This window comes from Budorcas taxicolor, chromosome 4 (assembly GCF_023091745.1).
Source record: "Budorcas taxicolor isolate Tak-1 chromosome 4, Takin1.1, whole genome shotgun sequence".
NCBI classification, from domain to species: Eukaryota; Metazoa; Chordata; class Mammalia; order Artiodactyla; family Bovidae; genus Budorcas; species Budorcas taxicolor.
The window spans coordinates 39,603,392-39,619,834 of record NC_068913.1 but is presented as its reverse complement, the minus strand read 5'-3'; the positions used below and the strand labels follow the sequence as shown (position 1 = coordinate 39,619,834).

At 36.7% G+C, this 16,443-nt stretch overlaps 1 protein-coding gene across 1 annotated transcript in view; it reads right to left on the bottom strand.

Annotated features, from left to right (window-relative positions):
* PCLO (piccolo presynaptic cytomatrix protein) overlaps positions 1–16,443 on the bottom strand; it is a 367,053-nt gene that overhangs the window by 167,025 nt on the left and 183,585 nt on the right. Inside the window, exons 4-5 of the mRNA XM_052638816.1 lie at positions 14,679–15,407; positions 354–5,448 (exon numbers count right to left, since the gene is read on the bottom strand). Of these exons, the coding sequence (XP_052494776.1) occupies positions 354–5,448; positions 14,679–15,407 (5,824 nt within the window). The remainder of the gene's footprint in view (positions 1–353; positions 5,449–14,678; positions 15,408–16,443) is intronic.

Here is a 16,443-nt window from a genome sequence, read left to right as displayed (position 1 = left end):
TATAGTCCAGTTCCTAGAATGAACGATGTTTTGGGGATTGGAAAGCCCTCTCAGTCTTGAAGAACATAATGAACAGGACTGCATGCAAATCCACAGGTTATTAACCTACTCAGGTGCAGAATAAAAGCAACGTTGAACATGCAGGCACATGCAGGCGACTTTGGGTGGAACAAATTTAAAAAAAAAAAAAGTGGAGAAACAGAAATGAACATGTACTCCAAAATATATTGCCAAAACATCCAAAGAAAGATAAAAAATAACAAAATTGGAAATAAGACCACATTGTCATCCTGAAATGAGATGAGGAACACCATGATATTTCAAAGAAAGGTCTGTTGCTACATCATACTGACCTGTAGTAATTCTCCCTGAAGTAAGATCTACTGCTGTATCAGTTCCTCCAGAATAATCAAAAGCGTTCTTACTTTTATAGAAAAAATGTCCAGCCTCTGCTAAATTAGTGTCAGACATGGAAGGTTTCATTCCCCCAATCCCTCTATAACCATATGGCCCTGATCGATCATATTGATAGTGATCATCCCTATAACCAAAACGATCTTCAGGAAGAGTGGTTGCAGGCTGCTGTGCTGTGCAGCTTCTTCCAAAGGGTAACTTATAAACCACATCACAGCACACGGCTCTTCTTCCTGCAGTCAGATCAACAGGTTTTTCATCATCTTCTATTATTTTAGTCACCACATTTGAAGAAGCTTCATCCATTGTTACAACAGTTCTGTGAGTTTTGGAGGTACTGAGATCCACTACTTCCCCATCAGTGATGCTCTGAGATGTGGAGCTGTCAGTCCATCCATTTGTGACACCAACAGGAGGTGCAGTAACAGATTTCGTAGGAGCTGATGTCACTGGGTGTGCAGAAGTACTTAAAGATAAGTTTATTGGTGCTTCCTCCCTAATTGTAGGAAAGGTCTGGCCACTTGGTACTCTGTATAGTGGCTCCACATGCTTTGATGTAGTAAGCTGGAGTGGTGCTGCTGTTGCAAGTTCTAGACCCACTAGGCTTTCTGTGCCTGTGGTGTAACTTGCAGTAGCTGTGCATGTAACAACAGTCACTGTCTCTGTAACCAGGGATATAGGAGTCACTCCTGATGAAGTTGCGCTCAGATTTATAATTGAGGGTTGGACAGCACTAATTTGTCTCCCATACATTTCACTTGCTGTGGTCTGCCTCTTCACATCCACTGCAGAGGCAGAAAGATCCATACATTTTTCAGTTACTTTAACATCTACTTTGGGTACTGTACGCAGATCAATGGCATCAGCAACAAGCTGCAACTGGACACCTTCTTTATGCTGCTGCTTCTCTGAACGGAGGTGATCTAGAGCAAGAGGCTCTGGAGGAAAGGATATAGAGACACTGCTGAGACCAACACTAGGGACTGTACTTCTTGCTGCTGGAACCTCAGCCTTGGAAACTTCAGTTGGGTGAAACTGTGTAACTGAAGCTGAAGTTGCTTGAAATGAAGATAGTGTTGTGACTGGGATAGCAGCAAATGTCTCCAAAGCTCTGGAGATGTACAGGCTCTCTTGTGAAGAAGTTGATATTTCCGCAGCTGTCATTGGAGGAACTACAGAAAATACTGGTTCAGTGGAAATCAGATCTTTGGGGGGTGATCCCAAAGGCCAACTGGTAATAGCTTGACTAGGTGAAGAATCTGTTGGAGTGCCAGGTTCAGATGGCAATGTGATAACCACATAAGTTTCCATAAGAGACTTGGAAAATCTTGGCGAGGACTTGTTAGAGTGAGGGGAAAGTGGAGAGGTAGGGGAAGGCAATTTATAGTCTGCTGATGTCACTAAATTTAATGTCATACTTGTAGTTAAAGGTAGACCTGTTGGTTTGGGGTATGTATCTGTTAGTTTTGGGGTCGTGACTGGAGGCTGAGGAACTGCTGGTTTAGGAGCAAGTGGAGGTTTGCTTGGCTCGGGTTTATGTGTAAATACAAGTCCAGATGGAATTAAAGATGGCTTAGGAGGAACAGGAGGAGGTGCAGTGGTATATACTTTTGTCATAGGTAACCCATTACTTCTGGGAGCAGATGTGGTTTCCACTGTAGTAACAGAATCTACTAGAGATGTAGCTGCAGTAGTTGCAGTCACTGGAGCTGTAACCGCTAATTTTTTTTTAGGGTGAATGGTTGGTTTAGGTGAGGTTGGTGGAGGAAGGGGTGGAGGAGGAGGAGGAGGAGGGGGAGGCGGAGGAGGGGGAGGAGGGGGAGGAGGAGGGGGAGGGGGTTGGGCTGATATGTCCAAAGAAGAACTTCGAAGGAATGGACGAGTTTTAGTTGGAAGAGAGAAAATGGGAGGAGTGCCAGATGGTAGCTGAGATGCAGGTTTTGCTTGACCCAAAACCTCTTCAGGTAAAAAGCATGTCGTTGACACCTGCTCCTTCATTGGAAGAGTTTTTACAGAAGAAGGTGTCTGATCAAACACAGTGTCAGGTAAGCTAATTTCTGTCAGTTCAGCCTCAGACTCCTTCCTAGTATCTCTATAAGCTTCCAAAACTTCCAGAATAAGTCCATCCCCTGTTTCCGTTCTGGCCTTCTTCGCTGCATCTTTTTCAGATATAGATGAGTCAGTAGAAACAGTGTCAGCAATTAGCCCCTCGAGTTTCGTTCCTACAGATTCTACGGGAGCAGGTTCTCTACCAGATAAGGAAATCACAACGTGATCTGTACCAGTTCTACCATCCTGTATGGTTGTCTGATCTAAAGGTATATTTATGTCTTCTGGATAGTCTATAATGCTGCCTGGGAAATATGTTGATGAAGAAATATCCTCAGCATCTTCAAATTTAGCTACAATGTCCACTGGCTCAGTATAAACTGTGGTCATGCTATCCAGGGTAGTAATGGGTGAGGAGCTATCTGTGGTACAAACTGAAGAAACAGATGATGTGAGAGACGGTGTGTCAGAGGGTGGGACTGATGTAGCACTTTCTGAAGGTTCAGAGTAGGTCAAAATCAGTGATTCATGAGCAATTATCTCTTGAATTTCTCTTGTATAATCAGTCACATACTCATCCTCAATTTCTTCTGCTGAAAAATGCTGGGTTATTTTAACGTCTGGGATAGAGAGTGTTGTGCTGCTGGTTGAATCTGTAAGAGATGCTCCTGAGAGAACACTTGATGTCAAAGACGCATCAGGTACCCTATCAAAGTCCACAGTGGACTCTGTCAGATCGTCCCTGATGAGGGGCTGGGTTGGACTAGATCCAGGTGTTAACTGCATCTGTTGTCTTTTCATGAGTTCTTCATAGGCAGCATCAGCATCTAATAATTTTTTTTCTTCACTGGTAGAGGTTACCATACTACCCAGATCGACAATCTCATGACTTTCTGGGATGATAAAAGAACTTGAAACTATGTCTTCTTGAGGCAAAACAGCATGTAAATTTTCTAACTCATAAAACTCTTTCTGGAGGTCTGTAATTTTCTGCATGGGATCTTCATAAATCTGTTCCGGAAGTCTCATTTTTTGCTCTCTCCTTGTCTGCTGCAAAAACCCATTTTCTTCTTCTTGCCTTGCGAGCAGACTGCTGTCGAGTGAACCATTGTATGTGTCTTCTACTAAAGATTCATAAATATAATCTTCTATTAGCATCCCACCATACAAAGGCTCTTTTTCAAACATTTCGTCTCGTTCATTTGCAGCTGGAAAAGCTTTATATTTCTGGCTTTTATGCATCATTTCTTCATATATCTCCTCAGCACTTTTTAATGCCTTTTGGCCACCTTCTTTCTGCATAATAGATTGCTCATCTGTCGGTGAGTATAAAGACACAGCTGTGGGCAATTTATAAACTTTTTGTACTTCGATTATTTTTTCTGGGCTTATTTCAAAGCCTTCTGGGTCTGACTCTATGCTAGGTGAATACTCAGAACACGAAGATCGATGGAGCTCCTCCATTTCTGCAGCCTGACGTAATTCTTCTGTTGGAGATGCATCTTCGATGGGAGAGAGATTACTGGGTGGTGTCTTTGGTCTTTCCCTCCTTCTCTGAGCTCGAAGTTCATCTTTGTCTTTCTTTGATTTCTTACTAGAACTCTTTCTTTGCTGCTGTTCTAATTCCCGTTGCTTTTCTTGCTCCTTCAATAACTCTTCTTCCTCTCTCAATTCTTCTTCCTCTGAAGAATCTTCAATGGTAGGTAAAAGAGGGCCATGTGATCTATGTCGAGCTTTGCGTTGTTGTTTGCTCTCTCCCTTTTTGTGACTTGGACTACTATCACTGTCTTCATCAAGAGAAGAAACGGATGTAGGGGATGTGCCAGGAGTGAAGCTGGAAGCATGAAGACTAGAAGATCCTTCCCCCCTTGATCGATCTTCTGGAGAGTCTGTCAGGCTTTCCATTTCTAATTCTGGCTCATCATCAAAATACAAAGCTGTTTTTTTCTGTGACGACTCTGCAGAATATTTATCGGCTATCGTGCTGTTGAGTTCAATTGTTTTAAATCGACGGAGTCCTCCTCCTCCTCCGGCAACTACAAGTTCTTCACTCTCCTGACTTTTAGTTTCTCGGTATTTAAGCTCAGGACTTTCATCAAAGGTCTCATCATCTTCATCATGCCAGGAATGCCGTCTTCCTGCATCGTCATCAAAGCTTGCACTACTTTTTCGTGTCAGTCGCCTGTGTTTCCCTGCTGTTCCTTTCCCCTTCCCCCTGGTTTCTTCCTTCCTCTGGCTTTCTATGCTACTGCTAATCTCTTTGAGCTGGTTCCTGATGAACTCATCATCTTCAGAATCTGAAGCATCTTCATCAGCACTCATTTCTATGATTTGCTTTCGAATGAAGTCCTCGTCTTCACCTGATCCTTGGCTGTCTTCCTGTTTATACTCATCACTGCTTGATGATCCAACACTAGTCCTCCCTTTTCTTGGCGGAACAGGTGAGTTTTCGCTTTCACTACTGTCTTCAATTGAATCATAAGGCTGTCTCCTTGTAGCCAACTCATCAACAAATTCAGGCTTTTCTTGGTCCTTTCGGGAAGGAATGTCTTGTTGGCTCTCTTTTTTAAAAGTGTCTCCTTCTTCTTGACTCTCTTTGGTCTCCTCCTCTGAAACTGTAGATTCCAGTTTTTCTACTAAACTCTGAGTTTTCTGCTGGTCCTTAGGCTGCTCAGGAGAAACCTCATGGGGCTGTGTTTTCTTTTCTGACTTTTCTTCAACAAGTGTACTTGCCTGAGCTTCTAAAATAGATAGGACTGTACTTTCTAACTTAGCCAAATCTGAGGGGCTGGAAGGGCTGCTTTCTTGTGAAAAGGAGTCCTTTTTGAGTCCCTTGAGCAAATCCTTTTCGTCACTGGGAATAAGACTTGGAATTTCACCAAGTGAACTTGATATTCCATCAGAAGAATATCCTGTGTCACTAAGACCTTGTGGGCTTTTCGGCTGCTGAGAGCTTGAAGTGTCTGATTTGTCATCTTCCTTTTCCTAGCAGGGAGGAAAAGATACAGGAAAACTTAACATGGGTAAACTAATAACACAGCCTCCCCATTACTCTCAAATAACTATTACTGAGGAGAAATTATAGGAATTTTTCAACTATATAACAGTATTTAAAAAAAATCAATGAGCACAAAAAATAAAAATAGTTGATACATATTAAGGTTAGTTTTTATTTAACTAAAATTTAATCAAATGTCAGTTCTCAAGCACAACTGATTTTATTTCATTGATATATCATTTTATATCTCAAAACCATTTTCCTTCAAAACATGATTATCTTTCTCAACATTTACTTTGCATAAGAGGTCAAATGGCCAAAGAAAATCTTTAGTAAGTTTCTCTTAACATAATTAATATTTTTGGTTTATTAGAACAGGCAAACAAAGAATCAGAGAATGGGCTTTGTACTTGGCTATAAACTGTATGGGATATATTTACTTAACAAAAATAAGCAGGTAACGCGACCATAATAATATTCATCTCACCTACTGCAAAGGATTCTTTTTTTTTTTTTTTTTTGAGATAGAGAGGTCAAACAAGGCATTGCCTTTCAAAGACACTCAAAGATGTAAAATGCTATATTTCACTTGGTATGAATGTTAATCTCTATATCACTGTTGCTAATCTCTATATCACAATTGTTAAGCTCTGTATCACTTGAAATGAATGTTTAGAAATCGTAAAATTCAAAAAAGCTATGTGATCATTGGTCTGACTGAAAGCTTTAGCTAAAGAGAAATATCTAGCTGTTATTTTTCTAGAGTTATTAGATCATAGCTTCAGCATCCCATCTTAAAGAAATTTAATATCATTTATAAATGTCTACGGACTTGAATATACTTGAAATTTTACCTTCGCCTTACCCTACTCATTTATATTCATTCCAATTCAATATCTGTCTTTATGGATAAAGATGTATCTTGAGCACATTATAGGGTAAAATGCTTTCACAGAATTTAAAACATGACGATTAAAAAAGACAGTCTGATACATTCTTCACAACTTTTAAGCAAAAAACCATGCCTGCCCTTTGTATTACTACAAATTAACTTCCCTGGACCATTTTTGATGTCTTTCTAGAAAAGGAATACTTATCTGCCATTGTGAGATCATAGTAGTTGGGCTGACAAGCACCCAGATAACTGGTTCATTTCTCTTAAGAGCTACAAATTGAACAGGTAATCACAGGTGAAGCAGTGTTCTCATAAATTTTCTAGATGATTTTTCTAGGGATCTCCACTGTGACTGCTCACATCTCACATAATACCAGAGCACAACATTTTATGTCCAGTATGCTTTCTACATCTTTCTTTCCTATATCTAACTACCATAACCACAGGGGTGGGGACATAAGCTCCTTGTAAAAAAAAAAAGTAAAGAAAATGATTTTTCATAATAAAATTTTGATGGTGTAATTTGTGTTCTTTATTGTGAGTCTGCACATATTACAATACATAACAATGTAATAAAAGTATACATATAAGGAGGGAATGCAACTATGGTTATATATAACAATTTATTGAGTATAATAAAGAAGAAATTTTAATTTTTACAATGATTCTGAAGGCTCTATTGGCATTTTACAAAAATAAGATTTGGATCAGACATACACAACATAACAAAGGAAATTAAGAAACACTAGACAGAAGACTCAAATGCATAAATATCAAAATCCCTACCTTACAATCCCCCTTATATGCCCTTCTGGATGTGTTCATGCTTTCCTTCTTTTCTCAGTGTTATGTTCTACTGACTTCTCCCTCCAGGTTTCTTTCCTCTATATTCCTCATGAGATTCAATCGTCATTTACCTATGATGATGTTATGATGATTTTTCACCTAAATGACTTCCTCTCCATATTATAAAGTGGAATAGGTCTGCAAAGATGTTGTTCTACAGGTCTGTGGGTCTAAGATAAAGTATCTGGAGTGTTTAATAAGGAAATCAAGTTAGGTGATCAAAAGGCATTTGGCTGAACAATTGGTCATGTCCTTATACCACGATCACTGAAAAAACTCAGCGTCAATTTCTGTCATACTGACTAGCATAAATGTAAACTTTCTGGCAGAGGTGAGTGACCGTCTGCTGCATTACTGTTAGTGTACTATCAGATCACACACCAATGAACCCCTTCGCCTCTTTAAGAAACCTGTACATTTCATCTGCTGCTACTAAAACAATAAAAAAGTTGTTCTTCACATATAGAGATCAGCATAATGAGGTGCTTATCTCTCCATCCACCTATCCTTTCTGTGGCTATTCACTCTTGTTTGTGAGATATCTGGGTTAAAGTTCTCAGTGCAATTTGTATCCATGTAGGTTAACTGGCAATGGCACCCCACTCCAGTACTCTTGCCTGGAAAATCCCATGGACAGAGGAGCCTGGTAGGCTGCAGTCCATGGAGTTGCTAAGAGTTGGACACGACTGAGTGACTTTACTTTCACTTTTCACTTTCATGCATTGGAGAAGGAAATGGCAACTCACTCCAGTGTTCTTGCCTGGAGAATCCCAGGGACGGGGGAGCCTGGTGGGCTGCCGTCTATGGGGTTGCACAGAGTCGGACACGACTGAAGTGACTTAGCAGCAGCAGGTTAATTATAGATTTAACACCACAAACTCTTGCTTTATGAGTACATTTCTTAAGGAGGGAATAATTTGATCAAAAAAGAAAGAGTATCCAGTACTAAGAGAAGAATATACAGCATAGTGTGTAAGTTTGGTCTGATTTTCTCTCATTATTCAAACATTTGAAGTACTGTAACTCCAGAAAACTGTGATGAAAGGAGTCGTGTGAGGGAGGCTTATTTTCTTTCAAATTTCTAATTCCCTAGGACTAAAAAATCGGGAGTTTTCCTTTAGTTGCTTCAAAAATGTGTGGCTGTATGCTTTTTACTGAGAAGAACATTAAGCTATTTAGTAACATATTAAGATTTAATAAAATTAAGAGATTCAACTGATTCTAAAGTATATGCATAGATTACATATGTAATACAATATACATATGTGGTTAAATATCACTGAGTTTTCTTATTTACTCATTATTTTCATCACTTGAATTGATAGGAGTTGGAATTATGCATTTATTAGATGCAACACAAATACAATCCAGAATGACCTCTAAAATTATTACATAAGAATAAAATTCCAGGTATAGTCCCCTTATAGTCCTCAATCTTAGATTTGAAGTTAGTGGGAAGGAAGTTAAGTGTTCATAATTTAAGCACACTTTTTAAAAGAAAATTGCAATGTTATTTTTCAGTTCCCTGAGGAACACATTTTCACTGTACTTTTCTAAGTACATTTAGCATTAGACTCTATTTCACTGAGTTTTATTTTTTTGTATATGTTGCACTTTTTCTCCATGTATAGAATTCTGTACTTGAGTCTTTGTAGTCTTTGTATATGAAACAACTATTCAAAATTTTAAGAAATGAAGATTCATATTTTCTTACTAACCCAAAGCAGAAAGTGCAGACTACTTTTCCTTTCAGGATTCCACTGCCCTTTATTGACTTGAAGACTGGTCAGAGAGAGGCAGTGAAGAATTCAGAATCCCTTGAAACCTTCCCATGGCATCCTATGTTGAGGCCTTCCCTAGTATCAAGACATTTTTGTCCTGCCAAACTTAGTTCTGCCCTTTTCAAAGATGTTAAACTCTTAGGCTTCCATGTCGAAGGCAAATGGAAGGTTTTTTTTAAAAAAACCTTTTATTGGAGTTAGGAACTGAATTCTTGGTTAAATATAAGACTGTACAAAGAAAGGAAGCAATATTATGTTTTTGCTTAATGTCCTCCAAGTTATTTAAGTTTAACAGGCCAAAGGAAAACAACAGATGAATAATCTTTAATCAGTTATACAATGTTTTGCCAAAATGGATTGCTAGTCTGAATATTCTGAACAGTGTAAACAAAATTAAATCCACAAATTTACCGGACTTGGAGAGAAATTAGATAGTCCCACATACATGGGAATCCTTTTTGCTGCAGAAAACCTCATCATTTTCCATCCTATACAATTATGCTGTCTTTATATACCATGGCTATATATAACTTAAATACTAACTTCTGGGTCATTTTAACTAGAAATAAAAGTTTATGCTAAAGGATGTTTGAATTTTGTCTTTTTATAAATCAAGAGAGCTGTAACTTTTCAATGTAATATATCAAATGCAGACAAGCAGTATTCTGTTTCAGTGTTAACACATAATTTTTAAATGTTAAACTAAAAAAACGAAGAAGAATATACCTTTCAAAGTATTTATTATATTTCAGCATACATTTTAACTCCATTCGACTAACACATTTTGAAAGACAGGAATGAGTGGAGAGACAAAATGATGGGGCAATAAAGAAATGCAAACAACAAACTGTAACAATATGAATGACGCACATGACAAATGAATAAAAAATAATGTCAACATCTAAACGAAGTAAAAAAGTATATACAAAGTATCTGAGATTAGAGTGGGAAGTGCTAAGGGAGTTGAATAATTACAATAATGAAAAAGCAGTGTGCTAGAAGTGTCACGGGGAGGCAGCATTATGTAGAGTGTTTAGAAGCCCAGCCTTTGTAAGCAGAACTGGACAATAATCTTAGCTTTGCTACTTCTCAGCCTTGTGATCTTGAGCATAACAAATTTAGTTTTCTCCTCTTTAAAACAGATAAAATATTTAACTCATCAATAGTTATATGGACTAAGTGATGAGGCACCTAAGACAGTGCTCAGAACATAGTGAGAGATAAATTGACTATTATTATGATTTAAAATAAAAAGCAATTTAAAAGTAATCATTATAGAGTGTCTGAACAGTAGGAGAAGTGACTGACACAAGGGAGAGGTCCGGGTGGGATTTTTCCGATAGGAAAACAGCACCAGTGCACAGAGAAGAACTGAATTCAGGTTCAGAAGGAAGATGGCACAAGCCACCTCTGGGATTCACACAAAAGCATTCTTGGCTGTTTTTCAACCTCTCATTGATGGGGGAATACGAGGTTGCTTTCAAGTTAGAGTGGAGCCACAGTCCAAAGGGCTGGGAAAGCCAACTTAAGTATTTAGGCAGAAGTTCTCAGTCGAGGCCAGGTATGCAAAATGTAAATACTTTTAGGAAGTAAATACGTAGGATTTTTAGTGTCTTTTTAAACCCCAAATAGAAATCATATTTTATAAATGTTTAATAAATAGATTGACACCGGCATTCTTTGATTTCTTATGTCAGTTGGTCATATGTTCTCTGAAGAATCCTGGGAGAAAACTGGGATTTATACTGTAAAAATTCATAGCAAGGCAGTTACTTTATTTGCTCACCTTTAAATTGAAGCTTATTGTTCAGTTGTAGTTTTTATTACCTAATTTCAAGCAAACCAATGTTCCTGTAATAGGTAAGTGGTAGACAAGATATTCTCACAAAAAAATCATGTGTTAAAGATAATGTTAATAACATTAGAAACACAAAAGCATATTTATAAAGAAGCTGACACTCTTCATGTTATTAGTTTTTCATCAGCAACATGTCAAGGTAAAAGCTGTGAAGATCAAGTTAAATCAGATCTGACACAGAGTTAGTCAAAAATGTTCCATAACTAGGAAAACTATTTGATATCTATATTGCATATGCTATTGCTATTAACAAATCTTGCTTCAACACGTCATGTGCTGGCTAATTTCAGCAAATGATCATATAACACTATCACAGATGTCTAATATTTTTGGCAAATAAACATTCCAGTACTTAACAAATATTCAACAAGTTGAAATAAACACGTAAAATCTTCTTTTGAGCTGCTGTCTTACTGAATAGGAAAAGACAAAAAAATCATGTAACACTTGGGGAAACTTGATTTTTCTGCCATGGAAATATGGCTGAAGTAATACATAGAAAATAATATGGTGACAAATCAAACTGCATTTGTTTGTTAGCCAGTATCACTGCAAAGAAGAAAGAAATAACTGCAGAAGGTTTGGGGAAAATTATTAGGATCAAGTAAATAGCAATAAAATCAAAGTGCAGATGTTTCTAACATGCTCAGTTTATAATATTCATTATTTCTGTTTCAATAGTAAAATATTACTACTGTGAGCTACAAAGTGGTTCAATACTGAGTGATTTGTTTTAAAAGGTGTATCTATATTAATGAAAAAAAAACTGTATATTAAATTCTGAGGAGTGGTTCTTTTGACTGGAATTATTATTTTTAATTTATTTAATTGGAGGATAATTACTTTACAATGTTGTGTTGGTTTCTGCCATACGTCAACATGAGTCAGCCATAGCTAACTCTCCATCCTGAACTCCCCTCTCACTTTCCACTCCATCCCAGCCCGCTAGGTTGTCACAGAGAACTAGGGTGAGCTCCTTGTGTCACACAGCAAATTTTCACTGGTTATCTATTTTACATATAGTAATGTATATGTTTCAATGCTACTCTGGAATTATTTTTAAAGTTCAGGATAGGGGACACATGTACACCCATGGCTGATTCATGTGAATGTATGGCAAAAACTACTACAATACTGTAAAGTAATTAGCCTCCAATTAAAATAAATAAATTAATTTACAAAAAAACGATAAGGTTACAGAGATAGCAGTGCATGCAAAACTCATTTACTGCATCTTTTACAAGTAAGCCAGTATTCCAGAGAACCTCAGGATTTTACAGATGTGGTACATAGTGTAATGAGACCTTTATATTTTGAGTAATATCTTTAATATTTTGTACTGAGATAAATAATAACTAAGAATTTATTTTATCCATAGAGGTTTGCTGATTATCTCATGAGAAATTAATTTTAAAAGTTGTAGATTGTGAAGGTTTAATTTTTTTTTTTTTTGACAAAAGTAGAACCCCAAAGTGGTTGAATGTTTTGGTGCTGACAAATGGTGATTAGTAATATGCTACATATTATATATTTAGGAAGAAAGTAAACTCTGAATATCAGTATGATAACTAGAAAGTATATGGGGAAAAAAAATAAACACAAGCTGTCTCTTCAAGAGAATCATGACATGTACACAATCCTTTGAAGATAGATAACTGGAAAGCATCATGTGATTATGCTAGATAAAATGACATATCATTTAAAAAAGTTGTCATGTTTGCCTTTTCAAACAAACTTTAGACAGAATATTTTAATCTGTTTATAAACTTTGTAGATAAAGAATTCCAGTGGGTTTTCAACCCATTTGCTAAAAAAAAAACAAAAACATTTTAGAACACCACATTTTGTGATAACAGGAATAAATAACTGGTATCAAGTTAGATTAACATTTATTTATGGAAATTCCACAACTTAAAAAAAATAGTTTTCAATTCCAAACCTAGAAAACAGGTAGCAAGATTTGGAAAGTACTGTCTTTAATACATTTCTTTCATTTCTGATATATTCTGTGGACTATCTTTTTTATTTTAGAGAGTCATCAACACTAACTGTCAAAATATCAAAATAAACAACTTAGAAGCTGAATTTCAAAGAACTCTTATTAAAACATCTTACAAGATTTTCAAACATCAAAGCACAGTCAACACTCTCTAAAATATTATTATTAATTATACTTCACTATGATCAAGTGTATCTATATTTAAATAAACATAATAAAAATGGTGACTTAGCTTAATTTTTATATTTTTGTGAATATCCATATTGAAAATATAGTGCACAGGTTTAACTTAGAAATAAGTATACACATACTGAGGTTGTTAAAGAAAAGTAGAGATGATTAAAAGTGATGAATTTCTAAAATAAAAAGTAGCATCAACAAAATATTTGGATGCTTATTGTTTAAATTAAAACCAAATAGAGAATCATTAGAAATATCTGAGTGACAGAGTTATACTGTTGGAACTCTGGAGAACAATTACTTGATAATTATATACTAGAGAAAGGAAAAATAGAAGCCTATTGACTAGTAATTATATTCCTCAAGTCACTGATATAAGATTATGAAGGCCATAAGTAGGATATTGTCCTTAGGAATAGGATCTAAGAGACAGAAGCGTGTTGTGGAGAGCCCAGTGTGTAAGAAGAAACCTCAGACTACCCTGAAGATTAGCGACTGGGAGATTAAAGACATGATGAATGATGAAGCCATTATCAGGAACTGCTTCTACAGCGAGTTGGATATGATTTGAACACACTGAGTCCCACTTTTCAATGAGTTTCTGAAGTGAAATGGTCTACTCAGTACTTGAAAATGCAGGTCCAACACTCAAGAGAGACAGATGGCACACAACAAGATTTAGGAAATAGGAAATAAATGTTCATGTGGCTCCCCTGAGAGGAAAGAAGACAGAATTCAGAGAAAATCCTCATCACATAGAGATGGGAAAAGAGAAAGTCAGCGAGATAGTCAAAGTAGAACTCATAAAGCGCGATCAGAAAGACAAAAAAGAGAACAAAAAGGGAAGAGTCATGAGAGCCAAGGACAGCTTCACGAAAAAAGAAACAGTAAAAAGAATCTATTTCTGCAAAGTAGTTAGCTAGGAGAAACAGTGGGTGGGGGTGGGGGGGGTTAGATCTAGCCATTAGAATGAGAATACACAGGCATCTGTTTTCTCTAGCTCTGATAAACTTACGAATTAATAGCAAAGGAAGACCAGGATTTCTTTTATGAGTGATGTACCATATGCCAGAGATGAATTAGTAACCATGTGTTAAAACTGTAAACAAAACAACTAAACTGGGTTAGGATGGGCTATTAACCCTTACAAGTTTCCATTAAAGAAAATGAAAAAGAAGAATATATAAAGAATAATATATATTCCAGATTGTGCTTGGATTACAAATAAACCTTCAATATTAAACAAACTGAATAAAACTCTGAACAAAATACATTATATTGCATACACACAATACTAAAATAACTAAAAAATGTTTCTTCTGAATTTTGGCTGTAGTTTTTAAAAAAATCACAATTATTTAATAATTTTATGGTTGAACACATCTTAAAAGATTTTCAAGTGAGAAGAAATTTGTTGAGTCTTGCTTAACCAAGTGGCTAAGTAAATAAAAATTTCAAGACAAACATTTCATGTGAAAGGGGGATACTGACTTCATGTTAGTATTTTTTTTTCTGAATGCTACTGACTCTTTTTGAAAATGCTACTAATTGAAAGCTTTTACTTACAAAATTACCATTAAGCATTTGGTGTACATTTAGGTAGACATTAGTAAATTGCAGGTGTAAAACTGCAAAATGAGGTAAGAAACATAACTTACTGTTTTTTCCTTTCCAGATTCCGTCTGATCAGGCTTTGCCACGCATGGTGCCTGTGGCTGTACTTTTATTTTTTGAGTCATCCCATCATCTTCTTTAGGCAAACGCCGAGGTGCGCTGGCTGGTAAATCTTCCATCTCCATCCGCGGTTGTTTCTTTTCTTCCACTGCTTCCGGAGGCACTCTGCCTTCAGATTTTACTTCAGCAATTTGTACTTGAGTTTTAAGTAAGTCACGTTTCTGTTCTTCCTCTAAAACCGATGCTTTTGTTGCTGGGGCTAACTTTTTGTCTTCAAGAGCCGGCTTTTTGTCTTTAAGGATTGGTTTTTTTTCTTCAAGAGGTGGCTTTTCTTCTTCAGGGAGTGGCTTTTTGTCTTCAGAAGGTGGCTTTTTGTCTTCAGGGGGTGACTTTTTTTCTTGAGGGGCTGAAGTTTTGTCTTTACTCTCCTCTCGGATTTGATCTATGGTTTCCTTAGGGGTACTTTTTTCACCTGAAGACGTTTCTTTTACCTTTTCTGAAATGGTTTTTTCTGCTTCTGGTTTTTCTTCTTGTTCCTTCTTTTTCACTTTTACTGGGGCAGGCATTGCTGTTTCCTGAAATGGTTGTTCCATAGGGACAGGCATAGGAGAGGCTTTTGGTCCTGCCTGTGTAGGTGGCATTTTGCCCATGTCTCCCAGCTGTCCTGATATTGCTCTCTGGGTTTGGCAATTTAAACAAAGCCATTCTTGAATCTGTAAATAAAATAAAATTAAAAGATTAACTATATTATAATACATCTGTTTTGGCACATTTACCAAGATGAGCACTTGACAATTTCTGGCTGCTTTTTTATATATGGAGAAGGTATGTCATTGTTTTCTGGATCAATAGAACTGACTTTTAAAAGAACATTGCAAAAAGACTGCCTGAAATCTAAAGAATAGGGAGAATCCTTAGGGATTAGCATCTAATTGGCCTCATCATAAAAAGAAAATAAAAAATGTATCAAAGATGTTTAGTTGCTAAGTCCTAACTGACTCTTTTGCAAGCTCATCGACCATAGCCTTCTAGGCTCCATGGGATTTCCTAGGCAAGAATACTGGAGTGGAGTGCCATTTCCTCCTCCAGGGGATCTTCCCCACCCAGGGATCAAATACCCCAGGGATTGAACCCAGGTCTCTTGCATTGCAGGTGGATTCTTTACCACTGAGGCACTAGGGAAGCCCGCATCAAAGACAGACTAGGGAAATATCGTTTTTTTGGTTAAAATAAAAATCTGCATTTGTTCTAAACACAAATATTTTTAAGCCTCATACCTTCAAAATTAGTGTTCCTATCATAAATTTTTTCAAAAACTATAACAGTAGTTTTCTTTTCACAGCCAATTAATAGTAAGTTTTAAAAGACTTAGGCTATAATCTCCTATCTTTGGTTTTGGATCAAATGTAATTCTGTCTACCAAAGCAGAAGATGACAAGGCACATGGAGAAGTTTCAAAAATCACTTGAATATAATTCTCCATCTGATTTAAGATTAAAAAAATGTTATTTTAAATAATAATCACATTTTTTATGCAACTGTGTCAAGAAGCATTCACAAATTAAAACTGATATCTTTTCCCCCAGTTTTCTCAATTGCTGACTAACATAGTTCTTTATACTACTTCTGTTCCTAAGTGGAATCCATGGGCCACCAGAGCCAAATCTCCTGAAGTAGTCCTTACTCATACAAATTTTAGTAACTTTACCAATATACTTTTAGCAGAAACATGGGACAGGAGAAGGAGAA